The 18,854-nt window shown below is 55.6% G+C and overlaps 1 protein-coding gene across 2 annotated transcripts in view; it reads left to right on the plus strand.

Annotated features, from left to right (window-relative positions):
• Nucleotides 1-2,873: 2,873 nt before the first annotated feature.
• LOC116943028 (uncharacterized) overlaps nucleotides 2,874-18,854 on the plus strand; it is a 53,599-nt gene continuing 37,618 nt past the window's right edge. Inside the window, exon 1 of one of the 2 annotated variants that reach the window (XM_076067396.1) lies at nucleotides 2,874-3,191. Coding sequence is in view for 1 of the 2 variants with exons in the window: in XM_076067395.1 (XP_075923510.1) it covers nucleotides 7,465-7,501 (37 nt within the window). In the remaining variant the exon portion in view is untranslated. Of the gene's footprint in view, nucleotides 3,192-3,214; nucleotides 7,502-18,854 lie in introns of those variants that run through there. The other variant, XM_076067395.1, reaches the window with a different exon arrangement.

An 18,854-nucleotide genomic window follows, 5' to 3' on the forward strand; every position in this document is an offset into this window, starting at 1 on the left:
CCTCCGAGCGAAGGCTGCGGTAAGCCTCCTCATTCTCTGACGTGGGATTCTGTAGCCGATGACAGTGGGCCTGTCGCTTTTTCTCAACCATCCTGAACAACTCCTCTGTCATCCAGGGTGTCTGGGGAGGTCTGGACCGCGTACCCAAAGCAGCCATTGCAGCTGCATGAGTCACAGTCCTAAACCTCGCCCATTTACCCTCGACATCAGGAGGAGTCGGGGACGATGCCAATCCCAGCCGCAAGCGATGATGAAATTCTCGCTTGCAACTTTCATCAGATAACTGAGACCAGGCCACTTTAGGTTGGAATGGGGTCCTGGGTGTACACCCACCACCGGAGTGGAAGAATGGCAGGCGCATCTTACAGATGACTAGTCGATGGTCAGAGGGCAGATCAGCTCCACGGTAGGTCCTGGTGTCAAGGACATGGGCTCGCATTCGCTGGTCCGTCACTATGTAGTCCAGCAGATGTTCTTGCTTGGACCCGGCATGCATCCATGATGTTGTGTGGATGCGCCGATGCCGGAACAGCGTGTTGGTAATTACAAGCCCATGGGCTGCACAAAAATCTAGCAGCCTCCTACCGTTGTTATTGAGCTGATCTGGCCCATGCCCTCCAATCACTCCAGACCAGGTGCCAGTATCATGACCAACTCGGGCATTGAAGTCACCCAACATGATGACTCTATCCCGAGGGGCCACTTTAGCCAGCACCTGTGACAGGAGGTCATAGAAGGCATCTGACTCATCGGCTTTGCCTGCATCCCTCCACGGATGTTCATCTTCGGTGGGGGCATAAGTAACCACGACCACCATTCCTCGCCTCCGGTTGATGGGAAGGCGAGCCCAAAGTAGCCTGGGGCTTACAGCTTCCCACACCTCACCGCCACGCTCCCACGCCCCCTTCATTCTTTTGTTCAAAAGAAGACCCACACCCTGTTGTTTGGCAGTCTGCTGCCCCGAGTAGAGGACTGTCCACCCCTCATGGTGGCAGGAGCCAGAGCCGGTCCACCGGACCTCCTGAATGCCGCATAGATCCAGGCGGTACCGGTCCAGCTCCCGACAGAGGAGTGGCAGCCTCTCCTCTGCAGTGAGCGTTCGAACATTCCACGTGGCCAACCGTAGTGGCTTTTCGTTGTTTCTGGAGTAGCCCCGAGGGTAGGTATTCAATCTCCTGGCTCCGCCAATTGGGGTTTGGCCAGGAGACGTCATAGACGCCTGGCCCCCCGGGGCCTCCGGCACAAGCTTAGTTGTTACATATTTCATTCGTAGTTTCGTGGTAATTAATTGAAGGTGGAGGGGTTACCAGCCCCTCGCACCCGTCCAGAGCCCCCGTTTAGCCCCTGTGGTGGACACATATGCCATGAGGGGAGGAGCCAATCAAAATTGGATCTCCCCCCACAGCGCTGTCCACGACAGAGTTGCCCGTCCGGCACCGCGAGGAGGTAGGGGGTTGTGTGTCTCTCCCCCCACACACACCCTGTGTCTCTCCCCCCCCCACACACACCCTGTGTCTCCCCCCCCACACACACACCCTGTGTCTCCCCCCCCCACACACACACCCTGTGTCTCTCCCCCCCACACACACCCTGTGTCTCCCCCCCCCCACACACACCCTGTGTCTCCCCCCCCACACACACCCTGTGTCTCCCCCCCCACACACACCCTGTGTCTCTCCCCCCACACACACCCTGTGTCTCTCCCCCCACACACCCTGTGTCTCTCCCCCCCCCACACACACCCTGTGTCTCTCCCCCCCACACACACACCCTGTGTCTCTCCCCCCACACACCCTGTGTCTCTCCCCCCCCACACACACCCTGTCTCTCCCCCCCCCCCACACACACCCTGTGTCTCTCCCCCCCCACACACACCCTGTGTCTCTCCCCCCACACACACACCCTGTGTCTCTCCCCCCACACACCCTGTGTCTCTCCCCCCCCCACACACACCCTGTCTCTCCCCCCCCCCACACACACCCTGTGTCTCTCCCCCCCCACACACACCCTGTGTCTCTCCCCCACACACCCTGTGTCTCTCCCCCCCCCACACACCCCTGTCTCTCCCCCCCCCACACACACCCTGTGTCTCTCCCCCACACACACCCTGTGTCTCTCCCCCCCCACACACCCTGTGTCTCTCCCCCCACACACACTCTGTGTCTCTCCCCCCACACACCCTGTGTCTCTCCCCCCCACACACACTCTGTGTCTCTCCCTCCCACACACCCTGTGTCTATCCCCCCCACGCCTCTCCCACTTCCCTCCCCACGCCACACGCGACGGCACAGCGCGCCCTCCTTCCCCCTCCTAACCACCACGACCCCACCCCCCTCCTTCCCTCTCCGCTCCGCACAGCCTCCCCCACTCTAACTCCTCCACTCTCTTGCTCGTCTTGCTCCTTCCAAGCACACGGAGTCGAGTTGTGACGGGGGGAGGTTGGGGGGCTCTCTCTCTGTCCCCACCTCCCCCATTATGTTTCTAGCTCCCCCCGCCCTCCCCGCCCCCCCCCCCCATTGCGATGGGGGAATTACCTCCCTACCCTCGTCGCCTCTCCCTACCCCCATCGCCTTCCCCTTATCCCCCATCGCCTCTCCTCCTCACCCTCCATGGCCTCTCCCATCCCCACCCAGCCCAGATCCTCCCGCCTCCCCTCCTCCCCCACCTCTCCTCCTCCCCCCATCCCCACCGCCGCCCCTCCCCCGACCGCTCGCCGCTCGCTGCCCCCCCAATGCGCCGCGCAGGCATGCGTGGGGTGAGCTGGTGGGGGGGTGAGCTGGTGGGGGGGTGAGCTGGTGGGGGGGTGAGCTGGTGGGGGGGGTGGGTGGGTTGTTGAGTGGGGCAAGGGACCCGGCATAATACCGTAGTCTGGGTGTGTTTAGAAGGCGCGGCCCCTCCCCGGCACTCACACGTACACACGCGCACGCACGCACGCACACACACACGCCCTGGGCGTGACCACGTGACGTCTCCTCCCACGAACAAACGCAGCCCCGCGCTGTCCCTACCCTCACATCCTTGGAGGGGCTCGGTGGGAGACGGAGTGTCGCTCGCTCGCTCGCTCGCCCAGCGGCACGCGGTGGGAGGACCCAGGGGCCGAGACACGCGAGAAGGGGGGGGGCAGAGGAAGACGTCTAGCGACTTGCGCCGCAGCCGCCCACGAGAGAGAAGACGCTCGTACAGGAGTCGTGGTGAGTGTGGGTGAGTGGTGGTGGTTCCGTGTCGGCTCTGTGACCGCGTGTGACAGACGAGAGTGTGACAGAGGAGAGTGTGAGAGCGCGTGTGTGGGAGCGCTGGGCACCCGGCGTTTGGAGTTAAACCGGGCGCGCAAAGACCTCTCTGATGGTCACCGGCGAGGCGAGAGCGATGCAGAGATTGGTCATGGAAACGAACGACGGTGGCTCGACAGCTGATCGCAGTGGAGGGGGATGATCGACGGAAGGGGCGATCGACTCTACAGGGATGCTCTCACTCCAAACAATAGTCACGCAAGTGATCATCACTCCCGGGAGGTGATCGTCACGCTGCAGAAGTGTGCGCGCTCCTCACGGATCATCCCTGCAGTGGGACCGATCCCTCGGGAAGGATGATCGCTGCTTAGTGATCACTATCGATGGATGATCAATAAGAGGGGGAGATCGCTGGAGTTGATGGTTGTTCGCTGGTCACCGTCGGCGTCACTTGTCAAGAGGGCAGCGTGACCCGGCGCGTCCTCTCGACGCGCGCATGCCGTGATGGAGGGGGGGGGGTAAAGGGGGTACATCGGGACCCCCGTTGATGCGGCTGCTCCCGAAGCGAAATCCCTGCGACTCCCAATCCGAACCCCCATAATTCCGAACATCTCCCCACGTGTAAAGGTCTCGCCGTCGCAGTTCGCCTCCCGACTCGTGAACAGTGGCTCCGCGCTCACGTGCCTGTTGTGATGTGCCGGCATTCGTCGGTGCCGCTCGCCACACAGCACTCGCCCCAACAGTCTATTGAAGGCTACACGGGGAATCTGTCTTTGGTGGTGGTTGTGGTGATGTTGAGAGCGCCCGGCACTCCCGCGCTGTGACCCCACAGTTGTGCGCGCATGTGTTTTACGCACGGCTGGGGGACCCTGCGTGTCCCTGTGTCTGTGTGCGAACCGTAACGAGCGGGTCACGCCGACCTGACAGTGAGTCCCTTTCATTGTTACGCAGCTACAGCTTATGGGAGCGCAGTGGTTGGGTCAGTCCCCTACGATCCTGCTAGGAATCGATAACCCGGCTACGGCTGAACATCAGTGGCGGCGGAGTGATATCGGAAGCTGTCGATTCAGCCTTAATGTATATTGGACTTCTTTCGCGCCGTACGTAGCCAACCGTGCTAATCGGTGGGCTACGAAATTAGTATCTGGTGCGTAAAGAGCAGGACTGGGCAGACGCGAGCTTGCTGGTAGCTGGCCTCACCAGCCCATTCGTGTACTGTGGTGGACTTAATAGGTGCTCGCTAACATCCCCCTCTCTCCTCCAACAGCGTTCGAGGCTACTCGGGAACTTTTTCTTTGTGTGGGAATTAGAATATTACGTCGACAATCACTGTCCTGGAACACAGCAAACACTACTTTAGTAAGTAATGGAGTAATGGGACAACTCGTATTTGAACCTGAGAACATCAATATTTAATTTTGAACTACTGCTGCTTAAACCAGAAACTTACATCCTGGCTTAAAACTGCCTCAGACAAATATCTCTACTACAACCTTAAGACGTTTGGGGAAAGTGCTGGTTGCGATCACCAATGAAGGCCGGTACGGCACAGGCCCGGCCGCCTTTGTCTCCCTCATGGCCATGTTTACACATTGCACCAGATAAGCATTTGAGGCTGGGTCGACCTAGGGGTGGCCCAGGACCTGCTGGTGGCCGTTAGCGTGAATCAAACTTGAGTGGACGGGTTTGTAGCGCAACGCGCTAACCACTACGACACCGCTCCCCTAAAGCTGGCTCCGCGCGCACACACACACGTGTTGCTACGGGGATTTGAATGGGTGAGTGACTTATTGTGATCGTGGGGGACTCTTGCCAATAAGACTAGGCGACTCAACAGCGTGTGTGTAACATTGGCTGCATTGTTCCGATGGGGGAGACTCGGCTGGGCCGTAGCCAGCCCCGGTGTCTGCCTGCTGAATGAAGCCCACCGTTACACAAGGGTATCGGGGTGATAATTTGGAATTCGCGTCCTCGCTTGTAGCTGCAGGGTCACCACCGAGGAGGACTGCCCAGTGGCTCCCAGACAGCAGCAGGCTGCCAGTGGCGACTCGAAGCTGCTGTGTGATTTATTTTTCTGGACTCAATCAAGCAACACATTATTTTACATTATACGCGGGGTGAAGGGTCTGTTATTACATCCTGTATCCTATCGGCAGCTTGTCCTCCTGCTGCACTCTGCGATGTTAATTGGCGTGTGGTCGCGTCTCTTTCCCCAACGAGTCTTAATGAATTTTACCGCGATACCCTTCGTACAATCTCAGGGCAAAAAAACAAAAATCAATTTTTGGTCCTTAGGCTGGGGTGAGGCTGTTAGCGAGCACCTATTGAAGGCTGGCGAGGTGGAAGGGTATGGTCGTAGCCATGCCTGATCACCTTCGTCTCTCTCATGGGGGGTGGGGGGGCAATCCATTGCAGGTTCAATGAATTTTGATTTAAAGCTTTCGTGACTGCAGGGATTCATATTCTTGGTTCTTTCGGTAAAGTCACGTAGACTTTACCGGAAGAACCAAGAATATAGGTTCAATGAAGTTGTCCTTGGACAGGAATTGGTCGCGTAACTAGCGTGGGGGCCAGGGTTGCCTTACTTAGGGGAGGCCACTGACCGGTTCAGATAATCGTCATTTGTGTTGGCCGTGGGCGGGAATCGAACTCGGGTCGCCAGGTTCGTAGCGCAGCGCGCTAACGGCTACACTACTGCTCCTCACACGTACATGCACGGGTACATACACGGGTACTTACACGGGTACTTACACGGGTACATACACGGGTACATACACGCGACATGCACACACAGGTACACACACAGGTACATACACGCGACTTACATATTGAGATACGCACGCAGAAGTGACGACGCAATGGGGCGCTTTGTTCCGTACCCATGGAGAATAATAAGACCCGCCCTATCTAATTTCGCCACGCCCTTCAATTACAATAGCGGATTGAATAGTTTGGGGGGATGGCAGTCTCTGCTTTGTGTGAGACGGAGAGCTCTCGCCTTAACAATGCTAATTAGGGCTCCTGCAGCAGCAGCAGTTTATCTCCATATTAAAGACCCCCCCCCCCCCTCATTAACAACTCCCCCACCGCTCCCTCCCACGACTTCAACCCCCACCACCTCCGCCTCTTCCTTTCAATTGTACCTAAGATTACCATTGATTAAAAAAAAACATTGTTGGGTTGCTTGTAAAGGTAAAAAAAAAATCGTCGACAATTCCGTCTCAGCGCCTTATCCGCCTGGGGTGGATAAAATATATAACACGTTGTGCGGAAGTCACAACAGCGGTTATCCTATGCGGAGATTCGCCCTCGCCATAGGAATGTGGAATTTCCTCCAATGGCTCTGCAGCAGGGCTTTCAACAGGAGATGGGCTCCAATGCCTCAATGCTCATTTTAGCAGGAAATAACTGAAATAAATAAACTATCTTGACCGGCATATCCTGCGTCACGTGACCAGGGAGTCACGTGACGCACGCGCACAGACTCGGCCATGAGGATGCTACGAGTACAAGGACATATTGTCCTTTTGTGAATCCACTGCTGGATGACGACCTCGCGCCATGCGGGTTGTGCGAGGAGGTGGGGGGGGGGGGTAGCATAGAAGCACGGTACAACAATGGAGTCCACTGACCACCACGTGGGACAACTAGGACGCATGCCACAACAAGCGTGTGAGTGAGTCTCAATAATTCAATTTGAGGGTCCTGCCACATTGGAATATTTTGATAATTCCCCCATTACAGCATTAGAGGATACAACGGTCCGCACAGCTGGGTTAACAAACCCACTTTCTGTACTGCCATCTCGCAGGTGAGCGAGTTCTTTCGGGAAGCCTCACGTCAATCTAAGCGTGATCCACCAACCCTCTTCCATCTGTTCACTCCAGGCGTGCGTACCACCACGCTCGCAATGCGTAAGGATCAGCACAGACGGCTGAACAAGCCCACTGTTTGGGCATATACCACCATCGTGGAGCTGACGAGATTCTTCAGGGAAGCCTCGGGTCACGGCAGGCAATCTCTTGTCTGCGTGATCCACCAACCCACATCATATGTCCACTCCCAAGGCGCGCGCTGCCACCGGCGCTGCCACCGGCGCTTGTGATTCAGGCGCCGGGTTTCCCAGCGCCTGTCGCGGGGTTCCCACGGCTCTCGCCGCTCGTTGTTTATTAATTGGGCCCTGCATTGCTCACGCAGACCCTGGGGCGCGCACGCAGTGGCTGTGACGCCGACGATGCCGGACTCGCTGAAGCCGCTACTTGGCGGCCGTGGTGAGTCCATCCCACGATTTAGATTTTTTTAAAAGTCTATTTTCTCGCTCGAATGATGTGGAGCGAGTCAAATATCCGTAGGAAAACAACTGTTGACTTTCGCCAACCCACGAAGTGGTGTTTTTATTTTGATCGACTCTGGAGAGATGATGGGATGCGTTTAACCCCCCACACCCCACACCCCCCTCTCCCAGTCAACCCCTACTCCACCACCCAATCAATAACGTTCACATGCACACGGCCGTGTTGAGGCTAGTGGGTGAGTGAACCAATTGGGAAGTTCCTTGAGTGGCCTCATGGAGAATATCTTGGAGATCCATCAGCGGGCATAGACTGAGAGACCCCCGTCATCGACATGGACACGCAGCGGTGGGAATTTGAAACGCTTCAGGTGAGTGAATGGAAGCGAGCCAGTGGGTGTTGCTCAGCGGGATCTGGCTTGCAATACAAAGTGCACGGCAAGTCAACAACACTGCGTGTGAGAACTTAGAAGGAAAATTATGGAACAGGCGGTGACGTTTCGGGTAATGGCCCTTCTTCATAGCACATAGAAGAGGCCATAGAAACGGCGAATCAGTTTCTTTGGTGAATTAAACTAATTATTTGGTGGTGCTGCTGCGTTGGCACTCGTGCACAAGTTTCACTGTCAAGTAAACCCATTCGTCAATAACAACACCACTATGCGTGTGGCATTGAATATAAATTAATAATAGGCGACGTTTCAGGCAATGGCCCTAATCCATATCACGCAAATAGAGGCCATTAGAGAGGTAGGGTGGATAATCAGAGTTGACTGGCTTTTTTAACCAGTGGGACATGATGATGATGATAATACTGTAACCAATTTTGTTAAAAGTTTCGTAAAAAGTAATGCGACTAGTTACATAATAGTAGCTGCTGGGTGAACCACAAACCCGTGACTAATTCTAAACTTATCTGGTACGTTCAGTGACGATTCTGGCGGGGCTGTTGTCCGCCTGTGGCTATGAACAGTCATCGCTAGTACCTCGAATCAGTCTTATTCTCCTAGAAGTATTCAACTCATCCAGTCCGTTGTGAAATGCTCGCGTTGAACAAATACCTCCTCCCTCTCTCCCTTCTATATGTGCTATCAAGAAGGGCCGTTTCCCGAAACGTCGCCTAATGTGTTTTTCCCTCGTCAGGCCGCACTGTTGTTCTTGAGGAACGCGTTAAGTTGATTTTCTTAATGACTGCGTAGCAGCGTAATACAAGGCAAAGATCCCCCGTATAGCCTCACCAGACTGTAGGGACAAGTGCTGTTAGGGAACACGTATGATGGCCTGCACGGTAATGCACACGCATACATACACTCACCACGTTCGTCAAGTGCGCTCACTGCCTTTCAAGAGTAGACTTTGCAATACGCTGACGATTCAGGCTCCAGGCCCTTCTTCAGAGTAGAGAGTGCCGAGTGGTGTGTGCGCGCGCGTGCGTGCGTGTTCACCATTGCCATAGCAGTGTCTCAAACTTGTTGGTGACAACATGTTTCACGAACATTGTCACCAACATCACCGCCATCATCATCATCCAAACCAGGATTCGTTTTGGAATTTGGGGAATTCACATTGGTGTACCCCCCTTGCCGGGACCCTGACCCCCTTCCTTGGAAACCCAGGGGGGTACTGGCACTCCACTGAGCTCGCTCGAGGGGTTGGAGGTCACGGGGGGGGGGAGTGGGTACACGAAAAGGGCAAGGTAGGGATGGAGAGGGGAGAGAGATTAAAGGGAGAGGAGGAGAGAGCGATGTACGGTCGGGAGGGAGAGGGAGTGCATTGAGGGATGGTCGGTAGGGAGGGAGATTACATGGTGGAGTGGAGAGTGGGAGGAAGATGGAAGGTAGGAGTGGAGAGAGGGAGATGGAAGGTAGGAGTGGAGAGCGAGAGATGGAAGGTAGGAGTGGAGAGAGGGAGATGGAAGGTAGGAGTGGGGGGAGATGGAAGGTAGGAGTGGAGAGAGGGAGGGAGATGGAAGGTAGGAGTGGAGAGAGGGAGATGGAAGGTAGGAGTGGAGAGAGGGAGATGGAAGGTAGGAGTGGGGGGAGATGGAGGGAGATGGAAGGTAGGAGTGGAGAGAGGGAGGGAGATGGAAGGTAGGAGTGGAGAGAGGGAGGGAGATGGAAGGTAGGAGTGGAGAGAGGGAGGGAGATGGAAGGTAGGAGTGGAGGGAGATGGAAGGTAGGAGTGGAGAGAGGGAGGGAGATGGAAGGTAGGAGTGGAGAGAGGGAGATGGAAGGTAGGAGTGGGGGGAGATGGAGGGAGATGGAAGGTAGGAGTGGAGAGAGGGAGGGAGATGGAAGGTAGGAGTGGAGAGAGGGAGGGAGATGGAAGGTAGGAGTGGAGAGAGGGAGGGAGATGGAAGGTAGGAGTGGAGGGAGATGGAAGGTAGGAGTGGAGAGAGGGAGGGAGATGGAAGGTAGGAGTGGAGAGAGGGAGGGAGATGGAAGGTAGGAGTGGAGGGAGATGGAAGGTAGGAGTGGAGAGAGGGAGGGAGATGGAAGGTAGGAGTGGAGAGAGGGAGGGAGATGGAAGGTAGGAGTGGAGAGAGGGAGGGAGATGGAAGGTAGGAGTGGAGGGAGATGGAAGGTAGGAGTGGAGAGAGGGAGGGAGATGGAAGGTAGGAGTGGAGAGAGGGAGGGAGATGGAAGGTAGGAGTGGAGGGAGATGGAAGGTAGGAGTGGGGGAGATGGAAGGTAGGAGTGGAGGGAGATGGAAGGTAGGAGTGGAGAGAGGGAGGGAGATGGAAGGTAGGAGTGGAGGGAGATGGAAGGTAGGAGTGGGGGGAGATGGAAGGTAGGAGTGGAGGGAGATGGAAGGTAGGAGTGGAGAGAGGGAGGGAGATGGAAGGTAGGAGTGGAGGGAGATGGAAGGTAGGAGTGGGGGAGGTGGAAGGTAGGAGTGGAGAGAGGAGATGGAAGGTAGGAGTGGAGAGAGGGAGATGGAAGGTAGGAGTCGAGAGAGGGAGATGGAAGGTAGGAGTGGGGGAGATGGAGATGGAAGGTAGGAGTGGAGGGAGGGAGATGGAAGGTAGGAGTGGAGAGAGAGAGGGAGATGGAAGGTAGGAGTGGGGGGAGATGGAGGGGAGGGAGGGGGGAGGACTCCCGCCCGTGTTTGTTCCCGGATCTTGAAGCCGTCACCGGGCGACACGGACCCGTGGAGAGGATGGAAACAAATCCATGTGGACGGATCGCCCCCCGGTGTTCCTGAGTTACACGCGCCGTGTGTGGTGAAGTATGGTCAATCGGCCCCCTGTATCGGGGGGAAGGTGGTGTTAATGGAGCAGTGGATTTATCAAAGTGGCTGTACGTGATTTATTATTTGAGCACTGATTTGTCGAGAGCCTACAGCGGTTTCCGATACGGATGGGCTGACCTCACCCCCGCCATAGGAACATGGAATTTCCACCACGTTAGCCGAGGTTCCGGAAGCGAGGTGGATTTTGTGCCCTTACCTTGTTTGGTGATGCTGATGTTGCATTGTCAGTGGTGCACAAACAGCAGCAACAATTAACAATCTTCAACACGTTTCTTATCAAAAACAACAACGCTGTGGCCCGTGAACGGAACAAATATATAATAGGCGACGTTTCGGGCAATCGACCCTTCTTTATAGCACGTGCGGAGGGTATGTGCATGCATATGTAGACATACGGGACGCGTCTGTGTGTGTGTGTAACACACAACATATGTAGACATACGGGACGCGTCTGTGTGTGTGTGTGACACACAACATATGAGACAATGATTACCCGTGTAGCCTTTACAGACGGTTCAGCAAGTGCTGTTAGCGGGCACCTCAGGTGGCCGCAACGGTACACGAGGGGGTTGGGTGGCCAGCACCACGCCCGGTCGCCTGCATCTCCCTCGTGGCGATGTTTACACGCTGCACCAGGTGCTCATTTGAGGCTGAGTCAACCTAGAGGAGGCCCAGGACCTGTTCAGATATTCGTCACCGGTGTTGGCCGGGTTCATAGCGCTAACCACTACACTACCGCTCCCCACATACCCCCCCCCGACCCCCCACTAAGCCACAGCACCCTCTCCATCACCCACTAGACCACAACATCCTCGAAACACACACACACACACGTGTGTGTAGATGTGTCTATGTGGAGAACACATCTACACACACACGTGTGTATAGATGTGTCTATGTGGAGAACACATCTACACACACGTGTGTATAGCTGTGTCTATGTGGAGAACACATCTACACACACACACGTGTGTATAGCTGTGTCTATGTGGAGAACACATCTACACACACACACACGTGTGTATAGCTGTGTCTATGTGGAGAACACATTTACACACACACACGTGTGTATAGATGTGTCTATGTGGAGAACACATCTACACACACACACGTGTGTATAGATGTGTCTATGTGGAGAACACATCTACACACACACGTGTGTATAGATGTGTCTATGTGGAGAACACATTTACACACACACACGTGTGTATAGCTGTGTCTATGTGGAGAACACATATACACACACACATGTGTATAGATGTGTCTATGTGGAGAACACATTTACACACACACACGTGTGTATAGCTGTGTCTATGTGGAGAACACATCCACACACACACACACGTGTGTATAGATGTGTCTATGTGGAGAACACATCTACACACACACATGTGTGTATAGATGTGTCTATGTGGGTGGTGGGGGAGTTATTCGAACTCCAACGTCGCGTCACCTTCCACGTCGATTCATCCTTTCGCGGAGCGCTCGGTGAACGGTACCCACCACCGGACGTTCACCAGCGGCCGTGGAGTGCAACCGATTTAAGACTCGCTATGGTGACACGCGTTGGTGACACGCGTTGTTCCTGCATTGCCATTTGTATAGTGGGGAGACGAAGGCGGCCGGGTGTTAGTGGTTGGCCCACACCACCACCCACCTCTGATGTGCGCCAGCCCGCTCTTAATAGGTGCTCGCAAAAAACCCTCAACCTCGACAGTCTCACTGCGCACACAGGGTGGTCTTCATGGGTGTTGGTGTGTGTGTCTCTCTATAAGCGTGTGTGTCTCTCTCTATAAGCACGTGTGTGTGTGTCTCTCTCTATAAGCACGTGTGTGTGTGTCTCTCTCTGTAAGCACGTGTATGTGTCTCTCTCTATAAGCACGTGTGTGTGTGTGTCTCTCTGTAAGCACGTGTATGTGTCTCTCTCTATAAGCACGTGTGTGTGTCTCTCTATAAGCACGTGTGTGTCTCTCTCTATAAGCACGTGTGTGTGTCTCTCTCTATAAGCACGTGTGTGTGTGTCTCTCTATAAGCACGTGTGTGTGTGTGTCTCTCTATAAGCACGTGTGTGTGTGTCTCTCTATAAGCACGTGTGTGTGTCTCTATAAGCACGTGTGTGTGTCTATAAGCACGTGTGTGTGTGTCTCTATAAGCACGTGTGTGTCTCTATAAGCACGTGTGTGTCTCTCTATAAGCACGTGTGTGTCTCTCTATAAGCACGTGTGTGTCTCTCTATAAGCACGTGTGTGTCTCTATAAGCACGTGTGTGTCTCTATAAGCACGTGTGTGTGTGTCTCTATAAGCACGTGTGTGTGTGTGTCTCTATAAGCACGTGTGTGTGTCTCTCTATAAGCACGTGTGTGTGTCTCTCTATAAGCACGTGTGTGTGTCTCTCTATAAGCACGTGTGTGTCTCTATAAGCACGTGTGTGTGTCTCTCTCTATAAGCACGTGTGTGTGTCTCTCTCTATAAGCACGTGTGTGTGTCTCTATAAGCACGTGTGTGTGTCTATAAGCACGTGTGTGTGTGTCTCTATAAGCACGTGTGTGTCTCTCTATAAGCACGTGTGTGTCTCTCTATAAGCACGTGTGTGTGTGTCTCTATAAGCACGTGTGTGTGTGTCTCTATAAGCACGTGTGTGTGTCTCTCTATAAGCACGTGTGTGTGTCTCTCTATAAGCACGTGTGTGTGTCTCTCTATAAGCACGTGTGTGTGTCTCTCTATAAGCACGTGTGTGTGTCTCTCTATAAGCACGTGTGTGTGTCTCTATAAGCACGTGTGTGTGTCTCTATAAGCACGTGTGTGTGTCTCTCTATAAGCACGTGTGTGTGTCTCTCTATAAGCACGTGTGTGTGTCTCTCTATAAGCACGTGTGTGTGTCTCTCTATAAGCACGTGTGTGTGTGTCTCTCTATAAGCACGTGTGTGTGTGTCTCTCTATAAGCACGTGTGTGTGTCTCTATAAGCATGTGTGTGTGTGTTATGTGGCGTATTATGAAGCGGTGGAGCAGCAGTTAACGCACTCCGCTACCAACTTGGCTACCCGAAGTTCCATTCCCACTCACGGCCACCATCCAACCACAGCCTCAAATTAGCACTTAATGCATTGTGTAAATATCTAGCGAGACAAAGGCGGCCAGGCGTGGTGTTGGATACCCACCCCCTCGTGTGCCGTGTCGGGCTTCATAGCTGCTCGCTAACAGCACTTGTCCCAACAGTCTGTTAAGGCTACACGGGGGATCTTTGTCTGTGTGCGAGTCCCCCCCCCCCCGCCGCTGTTCCTGGCCGCGTGCGTCACGCGGGTGGCACAGAGCGAGGGCACCGGGGTCACGCCGGGGTCACGCCGGGGTCACGCCGGGGACCCGCTGGCCGCTGCCCCCACCGCAACGAGCCGATACCCCCTTGCCTCCCCAACTCCCTCCCTCCCTCCCCCACTACCTCAGCACCCCGCCCCACCCTCTACCCCAACACGCCCGCACCACCACCACCACTCTGCTGCGTTCCACTCTACCCCCCCCACTACCGCCCAAAGCACTCCCCACCACCATGCCCGCAACAGCCCACCCCACGAGCTTCCTCTCCCAACCCGCTTTTAACACTAAGCTACCTTCTACACCACCCACTAGACCCCTTCTACACCAACCACCCACTACACCACCCACTACACCACCACCCTCTAAACCACGCCGCCCTCTACCCCACGCGACCTCGTGCCCGCGCTCACTGTGCCCGCGCTCACTGTGCCCGCGCTCACTGTGCCCGCGCTCACTGTGCCCGCGCTCACTGTGCCCGCGCTCACTGTGCCCGCGCTCACTGTGCCCGCGCTCACTGTGCCCGCGCTCACTGTGCCCGCGCTCACTGTGCCCGCGCTCACTGTGCCCGCGCTCACTGTGCCCGCGCTCACTGTGCCCGCGCTCACTGTGCCCGCGCTCACTGTGCCCGCGCTCACTGTGCCCGCGCTCACTGTGCCCGCGCTCACTGTGCCCGCGCTCACTGTGCCCGCGCTCACTGTGCCCGCGCTCACTGTGCCCGCGCTCACTGTGCCCGCGCTCACTGTGCCCGCGCTCACTGTGCCCGCGCTCACTGTGCCCGCGCTCACTGTGCCCGCGCTCACTGTGCCCGCGCTCACTGTGCCCGCGCTCACTGTGCCCGCGCTCACTGTGCCCGCGCTCACTGTGCCCGCGCTCACTGTGCCCGCGTGGACGCGCGCTCCGGGTATCTGCTCCGTGTGGCGTCGTTCGAAAAAAACGAACAACACAAATCCAGCGTCGGTGTGAATTCTCCACAAAAAACACCCAAAAAACCTTAACACCGCCATAGATGGGAGCGTCAGCAGCACCACCACCACCACCACCACGTTAATTTCCTGGTCGCCCGCAACAGCAGCTTCAAGTGGAGCTCCAAAACCTGGCCTGGGTCTCGGTCCCTTTCTTCCACGCCACCCTCCTAGGTCGACTCCGCCTAAAATGACCCGCGGCGTATCGCCACGCGGAGTTTTAAATTCTGTCCCACAGCACCACGAGCCCCCACGACTACCACCACGACTACCACCACCCGTCCGTGATGCAGTTCTCACCTCCCAGGCACGGCGAACATCCGTGCCAACGGAACGTCTGAATCTGTCTTGGGGCTCAGGACAGTTTTATTGTGTCTTATAAAAAAAAAAGTATCGGGTATCTGTAAATGCGAACTGGGGGGGTGGTGGTGGTGGTGGTGGGGGGGACAAGTGTGGTACTGGTCAGGCCGTCAAGAATGCCGTCGCGTGCCGGTCTGCAATCGGCGCCTGCGTGCAGGCGGGCCGCGTGCTGTGAAACGCGCGCACCTTCGCCTTTGTCTTCGCCGCATTCCACCTTCCACCGTCGCCCGTGCCACACAACCACCACGGGCGGTGTCCTCCCCTCCCTCGGGGGTGATTCTGCGGGCGTTGATGCATGGGGAAAGAGGGTGAGGGAGTAGTGGGGTTTGTCCTGACGATAGCCCACAGCCCTGCCCTTACCTCCCCCCCCCCAGCCACCCGCGTCTCCCTTTCCACGCCGGAGACACCTGGCGCGCCAGTTCGTGTACCACCGACCATCTCTGCACATAAAATATGTTTGCCTCTCGGCGGATATATTTGTCGACGCGCCTCGTGTTTGTGCCCCCCCCCCCCCCCCACGTTCACGCCAATGGTGCACGTCGACAGTGATTGCTCTTTTGTGCAAGGTGATTACAGGAGAGAATGTGCCCACGCCTGTTGTGTTCACGAGGCGTGCATTGCGACAGCCAAGATCACTTACACCCCCTCCTCCCACCCTTCGTGTCTGTCCATCGACTGTTGGCTGATGGTCGATGGGATTGCTTTTGTAGCATACCTCGCGCCACAGCTCGGTCACCTTGAGCTTGTTGAAAACGAGAGGGCCAGGAGCGCTTTCTGATAACATCAGTCGGCCGATGATGATGATGTATGTTGTTGTTAGTCGTGGCCAGGAATGACACTCGGGTGGCAGTGCGCGAACCACCCGCGCTACCGCTCCACGATACAGATCTCTAATTACCTGGTGATGCTGCCACTGCGTTGACGGTGGTGCACAAGCACAACCAACAACGACGCCACAACATATTGGTCGAACATTTTTAATAGGCGACATGTGTCGGTTATATGCGCTATGATAAAGGCCCATTGCCTGAAACGTCACCTATTAATGAATGTGAGTTTTCACGATGACAATTCAGGATGTTTGACTCTTGTTGACGGGTTTCAAATCCATGTCGGCCAGCAACGTTTTTATGGACCGCACGTGCCAGTGTCCAGCGTTTTGTAACAACCAGGCTCCATGTGGCACCGGGACTCCACGAACACAGCAGGAATTCCCGGACAAATCCATTTAACTCGCGACCCTTCCACAGACTGTGTAGTCTAATGCCAGTATCACTCCATCACCTAAACGAATAATAAGAATGAAAACTACTATATCCATGAAAGCTGGGGAACTACACAGCCCCGACATAGTACAGTCGAAGCAACAGACGTGGTTTTTAAGAAGGGTGATGTCAAACTTTTGATGGACAGGCACGCGATGATTGACATGAATTCGTTACGGATAGCAGCAGGGTACACAACAAGAACATGAATGAGAATGATTTGAGAATGGTACGGTTCGATTTCTCGGACATGTGATGAGACCGAGTATGAATGTTGTTCTGACTGGGTACCACAAGGAGTCGGGGAACTCGGCGAATTCGGTTCCGTGAACAATGAGAACGATTTAATGCAACTGGGAGGAGAATCCGATTCGGAGTGGTTAAGTAAACATCACAGACGGAGAGCGCGGTGGAAGGAAGACCACAATCGCCGACGTCTTTGAGAAAGGAGGTGGCTCTCGGAGAAAGGGAGAGGAGGGGGAAGGTGTTTCCAGAAAATCCTTGCGAAGTCTCAAGGTTCCCCACAAACATTGGGATGTTTGGCCAGTTCCTGTTGTAAATAACGAGCTGTGTTGCTTGGCTGGGGAAGTAAATTAGAGTACCGGACACCCGTGAAACATCACCCCTGTGCAAATTAAAGGGCTTGCGAGCAAAGGTATCCAACCACGGAGTGGAATCCTCCACGGACCTACTCTCTGTACTGCCATCTCTCTGCCACCCACCGCATCCCACGGGCAGCTCCACGAGGTTTTGTGGAGCTGTCTGCTTGGAGCCGCGGCTCTCACAGCCGCGTGAACCCGATGCCGGCTTCATTTTGGGTCAAGTAATTTGGGTGGCTGTGAGAGCCGACATGGGCGACCAGCGGACCACGAGTTGAAGTTCACGACACCTCCTCGCTTCTTCACCCCCCCCCCCCTTCCTCACATCTCATCACCTCTGTGCCCCGATGTTCCAACATCGCGGGTGTTGATGGATTAGTCGAGGTCACAGGGCAGGGGAGGGGGGTAGGTGGTGGGAGAGTAGAGGGAAATTGGGGGGTCGAGAGGGTATTGGGGGGGCGGAGCGGGGTGCGGGAAGGGAGTGGCCCTGTGTGGCCGAGCGCACGTTTCGCTGTTTATCCCCGGAACACCGTGGCCTCCACATTCCGCTCTCCAAGGATGCGCGCGACCTTTCATTTCTAAGAATCGGGGTAAATACCTCGTGTTTTGGAGGCGCCGGTGGGAGCGGGCGGCTGGGCTAGTGGGGGGAGGATGAGGGTGGGTGGGTGGGAGGATAAGGGTGGGTGGGTGGGGATAGGGGCTAGGGCGGGGGAGGCGAGTTCAGAAAGCGGGGAGTGGTTGAATCACCTCCGCCGGTCACGTACGCATCGGCGCTCGCTCGCACGCGACGGCAATTTGCGACCCGCACCGACCCGAGTTCGACTCCCGTTTCAGTTGCCCAGTCGGTGCTGGCGCCGGTGTTGTGAACTCACTCCTCCTCGTGTGAGTGTTTTAGTGGGTGTGTGTTTTTCTTTGTGTCTGTGTGTGTGTGAGCGTGGGGAGCGGTAGTGGAGCCGGGTTCGATTCCCGCTCACGGTCAACACCGGTGACGATTGTTTGAACCGATCCTGCGCCTCCCCTAGGTCGACTCGGCCTCAAATGAGTACCTGGCGCAGTGTGTAAACATCGCCACCCACTCGTGTGCCGTGATAGCCTTCATAGCTACTCGCAATCAGCACTTGCCCCAACAGTCTGTTCAGGCTATACAGGGGATATTTGTCTTTGTGGTGCTGGCCACCCACCCCCTCGTGTGCCGTTCCAGCCTTCATAGGTGCTCGCTAACAGCACTTGCCCCCACAGTCTGTTACAGGCTACACGGGGGATCTTTGTCGTAGTGGGTTTTTGTCAGAACAAGCGTCGTGGGGACATCACTCCCACTTATTAGCGAACGGCGGTTGTTGTTAGTGTATTGATGCGTTATTGTATGAGAGTTTGTATGTTTGTATGTGTGTAGTGGGGAGCGGTAGTGTGGTGCTTAGCTGGCAGTGCTACATGCCGGGCTAACATCAGTGGCGATATTTATCCTGCGACTATTCCTTAACAATGAGGACCCAAGTGCAGCGTCTTCGTTAGCACGAGAAGGGGGCGAAGGCCCTTCGTGCGCCGTGCCGGCCTTCGTAGGTGCCACTCGCTCACGGCACTT

Source organism: Petromyzon marinus, chromosome 16, assembly GCF_048934315.1.
Source record: "Petromyzon marinus isolate PM22_M1 ecotype Great Lakes invasive population chromosome 16, UKy_Petmar_22M1.pri1.0, whole genome shotgun sequence".
NCBI lineage: Eukaryota > Metazoa > Chordata > Hyperoartia > Petromyzontiformes > Petromyzontidae > Petromyzon > Petromyzon marinus.